Source organism: Bombus vosnesenskii, unplaced genomic scaffold, assembly GCF_011952255.1.
Source record: "Bombus vosnesenskii isolate JDL3184/JDL3185 unplaced genomic scaffold, Bvos_JDL3184-5_v1.1 scf7180000014564, whole genome shotgun sequence".
Taxonomy (NCBI): Eukaryota; Metazoa; Arthropoda; class Insecta; order Hymenoptera; family Apidae; genus Bombus; species Bombus vosnesenskii.
The window spans coordinates 259,455-265,435 of record NW_022883523.1 but is presented as its reverse complement, the minus strand read 5'-3'; the positions used below and the strand labels follow the sequence as shown (position 1 = coordinate 265,435).

At 44.3% G+C, this 5,981-nt stretch overlaps 1 protein-coding gene across 1 annotated transcript; it reads right to left on the bottom strand.

Annotated features, from left to right (window-relative positions):
• Nucleotides 1-282: 282 nt before the first annotated feature.
• LOC117240123 lies at nt 283-3,877 on the bottom strand. Its single transcript, XM_033505998.1, has 3 exons — nt 2,846-3,877; nt 1,331-1,410; nt 283-433 (listed from the first exon to the last, which is right to left on the bottom strand). The coding sequence occupies exons 1-3, from the start codon at nt 3,875-3,877 to the stop codon at nt 283-285; spliced, it is 1,263 nt and encodes a 420-aa protein (XP_033361889.1).
• Between the last annotated feature and the right edge of the window lie 2,104 nt (nt 3,878-5,981).

The window sequence follows — 5,981 nt, the reverse complement described above, 5'->3', positions numbered from 1 at the left end:
CCGTCATCAGCCTGGTACTAAGCCTGTCTAAGGTCTTCTTTCCTTCTTCCACGGAATCCCACGCACTGTGAAAATGATCAAATTTGTTTGGTAACACCGATAAAATGCGTGTTATCAGCATTTTCTCGCCAGTTTCGCTCCCAAGGGCTTTCATCTTTGCCGCTATCAGTTCCAACTTTGATAGGTTGTAAGAGACATTTTCAGATTCTTCCCATTTAAAATTGAAGAACTGCTTCTGGACCATATTTAAATTCTCATCCGACTTCATGTCATATACTGTATTCAACTTTCTCCACATTTCATGTGCTGTTGTGCAACATAACGAAGATCCAACGGTTTCCTTTCTACTGAAGTCAAGATTAATTTTCTCGCTAACCGATCTCCCTTCAAAAATCTTTCATCACCAAAGACACCGAGGGTAACTTCATAATAACTAAAACAACAGAAAAACTAGACATTATCGGCACCCACTTTTCCAAAATACACACACAAAACGAACACATGGGCCGAGATCAACTAAACAGAATTATCATCGCAGAAACAAACAAACTCAAAAATGAAATGGAACAAGACAAAACGCTAAACAAAATAGTCTGCAGATTCTCAAACGAAAACACCGCAGACAACCCCAAACAACCTGATCCAGAAATAAACTACTTCACAAATTACAATCAACTAAACACAAACTAAACTTCTCCAAACTAAACAACAAAAAATCCTCCAGCTTCGACGGCATCCCGAAACATTTTACTCAAGCGCCTACCGAACAAAATAAAATGGTACTACACAGTACTCTTCAACAATGCTCTAAACAACACATATTTCCCCAGAAAATGGAAAAAAAGCCAAATTGATAGCTATTACAAAAAAAGATAAAGACGGCTCATCACCCGCAAACCTTCGACGCATAAGTCTACTCCCCAACATAAGCAAAGTATTTGAAATAATCATAAACAACCTCCTAACCTCCTTCTGCACAAAAAATGACATAATCCCAGAGAATCAATTCGGCTTCCGGCACGAACACTCCACAATTCACGCAATAAACAAACTCACGTGGGACATCTGCTGGGCTCTAAACGCAAAACAACGAGTAGCCGCCTGCTTAATAGACCTCGAAAAAGCTTTTGACACAGTCTGGATCCCAGGTCTCATATACAAATTTATCAAGATAAACCTTCCTAAACACCTAATTAAAATAGTCTGGGACATGATCATAAGCAGAACATTCGTAATGACCGACGGCTCAAACACATCAAGCAAAGAATTCTCCATAACAAACTGTCTGCAACAAGGTACAGTAAATTCCCTGCTACTTTTCAGTATTTACAACAGTGCCTTACTAAACCTCTTTAATCTCAATACATCCACCCACAAATGCTCCATAGCCTTCGTAGATGACCTAATCATCTACGTAACAGGCCGCAAAACTAAGACAATAAAAACTGAACTGCAAGAACTTTTCGAAAAAATAAACGACTATTACCACGCATAGAAACTAAAAATCAACACAAGCAAATGCGAAACCATACTGTTCAGATCCAAGTTAAGTGAAATCGGCCCAACAGAAAGAGAAAACTGCAGAAAATTCCAAGTATGAGAAAAAGCAAACAAAGGGGCACTCATACCACACAAAACTGCGTAAAATACCTAGGAATAAACATAGACGACAAATTAAACTACAAGCAGCGCACCAAAATCCAACTTGCTAAGGCCAATAAAGCATTCTGGAAAATAAAAAGACTATTCTACTCCAAACATCTCGACAGCAAAGTAAAAATACTATGCTACCAAGCACTAATCAGACCGATCATTACCTGCGGCTGCCCAATCTGGTACAACATATCAGCCTCCCAGATGATAAAAATCCGCATATTCGAAAGAAAATGCATCAGGGCTGAATACAAACAGGTCCGAACACAGCGGATTCAAAAAATATGTAAAAAACAAAACAATATACGACCTAGCCAACATTCACCGCATCGGCTGTCACATCCTAAAGCTAATAAGAAACCACATCGCGCAAGCGGCAAAAATACAAGAAAACAGCTTAATTTTCAGCTGCCTATTGTCTAACAACACATGTTACAAAAACACCCTCACAACAGGCCACATCCCCCCAGAAACTTTCCTGTACCTAGACGAAAAAAACTACCACCAGGACCAAAACAACATCCCAATAATATATCACATAAAAAGAAAAATAGGGATCAAAACCATACTTTACGAAGAAAACATAAATGGACAGACGGCAGACTCCAGATGGAGATACAACCTGGCCCTCCCCCGGAAAGACAGCAAAGACAAACACAGAAAAAACACAAAAAAATACTTTTTTTTTTATTACTGTGCAGGAAATCCGCACGGACACCAGGTCGCTTCTGGGGAAAAACGGCGTGGCAGTGCCGGACTCCAACCAACTAAAACCTCCACGATGACCGTCCCGGCTGCGATCGAAAGAGGACCGGGAACAGGTGTGAGCGATACACCGCCCACTCCCCCACGCCCCGCGTGCCTAATAGCACCGCTTGATGGAGCGGTGTGTGGCCATTGTCACACCGCGCCTCGTCGCCGGAGCCGCCGTGCCAGGCAGCCAGGCTCCCCTACCGGGCCGCTTTGCGGCCCCGGGGCGCTGAGCTATTGCCAGCGCCTAAGTTTGCACTCCACCGGGGGGCGCGGCGGACCTAGCGCGCCTCACGGAAGCGCGTTCATGGCCTCTGCCGCGCCCTCGCCGGTCAATCCCCTCAGGGTGAGAGTTCCGTACCCTCACCCTCTCCACGCCTTCTTTTCGAAGCATAACTTACTCACAGAAGGAGGTCACGGCCTTCCTCCTTCTCTCGCTTACCAACAATGCCTCGAGGATCGTCGGCGGCGAGAGGTCCCATCCGATTTCCGCGATGAGGTCGTGGCGCGGCCGCGCCCACGCCGGGCAGTATTCCAGCGTGTGCTGGGCCGAATCCACGCTCGCATCGCAGTGGTGGCAGCGAGCGGTCGCCTCCTTCCCGATTCGGTGCAGATACTCACCGAAGCAACCGTGTCCGGTGAGCACCTGCGTCACCCTGTACGTCAGAGGAGGTCCGCCGCCGTCCAACCAAACGTCCCAGTTTGGATGGACGGCCCCGAGGACCCTTATCCCCGGTGCACCCGCTCTCGTGTCGAGGCTGGCGTGCCATCTGTCAAGCAAAGCTCGCTGAGCCCGAACCCTGACGTCGGCGCCCGCCGGGCCCACCCCGCCCGACACACTCCGAGTGTGGAGGTAAATCTCGCGACACCTCAGGGCTTGCAATTCGAACGGGGGAATCCCGGCGAGCATCGCCGCTGCCGCCGCCGAAATGGTGCGGAAGCCCCTCACTACCCAGATGGCCACCGTCCTGTGCAGCCTCCTGATCGCTAAGAGCTTGCGACGGTTGGTCATCTGGTCCTCTGCCCAGATCGGAGCTCCGTAGAGGAGCTTCGATCTCACCATGCCGGCGTACAGCCGGCGCACTCCGACGTCGGGCCCGCCCAGCCGAGGCAGCAAACGTCCTAAGGCGTTCGCAGTCGCCTCAACAGACGGCGCCAGGCGCTCGAAGTGAGCGCTGAAAGTCCAGTGGTTGTTGAGGGTTAGGCCCAGATACTTCGTGCTGGTTCCGACCCTGATCTCAGCCCCCTCCAACCTCAGGCGATAACCCGCTGGAGGTATCTCGTGATCGGCCTTGCGGCAAAACCACATTGCCTCGGACTTCTCTCCGGACACCCTCAGTCCCAATTCCTTGATCTCGGCGACCACGCAGGCCACCGCCAACTCCGCTAGGCGGACGGTTCTACCCCATGCCGTGCCCCAGACCAGCACCAACGTGTCGTCTGCGTAGCACGTCAGTGTCGAGTTCGGAGGCATCGGCTTCCGAAGCGATGTTCCACAGCAATGGACCCAAAACCGAACCTTGCGGGACCCCGCGGGGTCAATAAAATAGCAATAAAAATCTTTCGTTTGAGGCTTTGTTTTCGAAAAAATCGACTTTGAATTTTCGCTCGGTACACGTGCGGTACGTTATAACGGATCTCACTTTAGATCGTTGTCTCGATGGAAAAAAAAAATAAAAAAAAGTTTATTCTATATTTTCGACTTCTTTTTTCGCGTAGAATCGCCCCCTTTCCGCTTGTACCACCAGTTACCAACCACCTTGTATACCTGTCTCTACGAGGACTCGTCAAATTGACGGGTAAATGAAAATACGCATTTTCTTAAAAAAAAAAAATCGATTTATGCAAATTAAGTCTGAATTGAACAATATTTTGCTTGACGTTTAAATAAATTATTAATAAGTAAAAAGTTTTTTTTAAATTATCGCGGAAATGATAACAATAATATTAACGGTATAGGGAAATCATATTTATTGAGCACATTGTTTACAAATATAGTGAATTTTGTTTGTGCATCTTCCGCATAGGACCTTTTTTGCAATATATACAACAATTATTGCTTGTATTCTTCTTTGCAGTAGGCTTCTTGACAACTTTTTCGCACTTCTGACTTTAAAGGTGACAGAAATGAAGCGTCTGATCTTTAGCAAAATATGAACTCCTTTCTGGATATTTTCGATCTGGTGCACTCTTTACATAATATCCACGCATTTATCGCTGCCAAATCTAAAATATTGAAAAAAACTCGAAGGGGCCATCGGAAACTCCCTGCTTTCATACTATATTTGCGTGCCATCTAGTCAACGACGTCTACACCAAACTTTGATTTATTATAAAAAGCAATGGTTTCCTGAACACGTTTATAATTGTCTTCTACTTGTATACCTGTATGTTTGGTACTTAGAAGGAGGACCTTTACGTTAGGTTTACTTTTATACACAGTAAGCGTAAAGTTTTCTGATTTGTATAAATTTGAGGAAAACAAAGTCATCTTGTCCTTTTTTCCCTTGAAACCATTCAAAATATATTTTTTTGGACGTCAACTGCTAACCAAAACTTAATGCCAAATTTATGAGGCTTATTCGGCATATATTGCGTAAACCTGCATCGAGCTTTCGTTGGAAATAATTGTTCATCTATTGAGATATTTTCATATGGCTTGTAGCAAGCCACGTTATTGCCTATAAATCTGTTCCATATTTCGAATATCAGCGCAAATTTATTTGTTTGTAATCTTCTGGAGGCTTTCAATGATCTCGCTTCATATACGCCCATATGGCATATAGAATTCCTAGAAAACTCAGCAACTGTGATTGTCCAGTCTTTTTTCAAAACTCGATACACCTCCGTTTCAGTGCAATCTTTTATGTGTTCCATTATGTGTCTGGAAATTATCAATTCGAAAGCACTAGTTACACAACCAGACATAATATTTCTCTTAACATAGCCAGTAAACCCTGCGATATCCTTGAATATCATGCGAACAGGCGTCCTACCCCTAGATCCAGGTTTTAGTCTTTGAGTTTTATCCACTGTGTCCGTCAATTGCAATTTCAATTTCGCCCATTACATTTTGGGACGTTCTTGGAATGCTCGTCCTTTCATCCTCGGAGTCAGAACTGGAAAAAAATACGCATCCTGTTCTTGTTACGACACACTTTCAAGAAATTTTCTTCTTCGCTATCCGAAGATCCTTCTATCTCTCCACTTTCAGTGTATTCAGAACTTTTACTGTCAGCTTCGCTTTGGCTTCATTCATACTATTCTTATTCGAAGGTATCCTTACAACAATCTTCATTGATGTCAACAATTTTGTTCAATATCTTATTATATTTCCTGGATTTACTCACGATTGCTGGAAAAGGGGGACTAGTCAAAAAAAGAAAATAATGTGCCCAAATTCAATTATCCTATTGTAAATACTTACAATAAGCGGAGACAATCATTGGAAATGTCTACAATAACTGAAACTTTGCACACTGTCTTTGAAAAACGGATTGTTTATAAAATCAGGTAGCCTGTCAATTTGATGGGTTTCCTAGAGATAGGTATACTACATACAGATTTCAAAAATTAGA

What these genes read in the sequence shown, in the direction of transcription:
- LOC117240123 (XM_033505998.1), bottom strand. Translation starts at nt 3,877, where the DNA reads ATGCCTCCGAACTCGACACTGACGTGCTACGCAGACGACACGTTGGTG. An exon ending in CGATCCTCGAGGCATTGTTG is followed by an intron (nt 1,411 to 2,845) that starts GTAAGCGAGAGA and finishes CCTGTTACGTAG; the next exon opens with ATGATTAGGTCATCTACGAA. An exon ending in AGGTTTAGTAAGGCACTGTT is followed by an intron (nt 434 to 1,330) that starts GTAAATACTGAA and finishes CTGTTGTTTTAG; the next exon opens with TTATTATGAAGTTACCCTCG.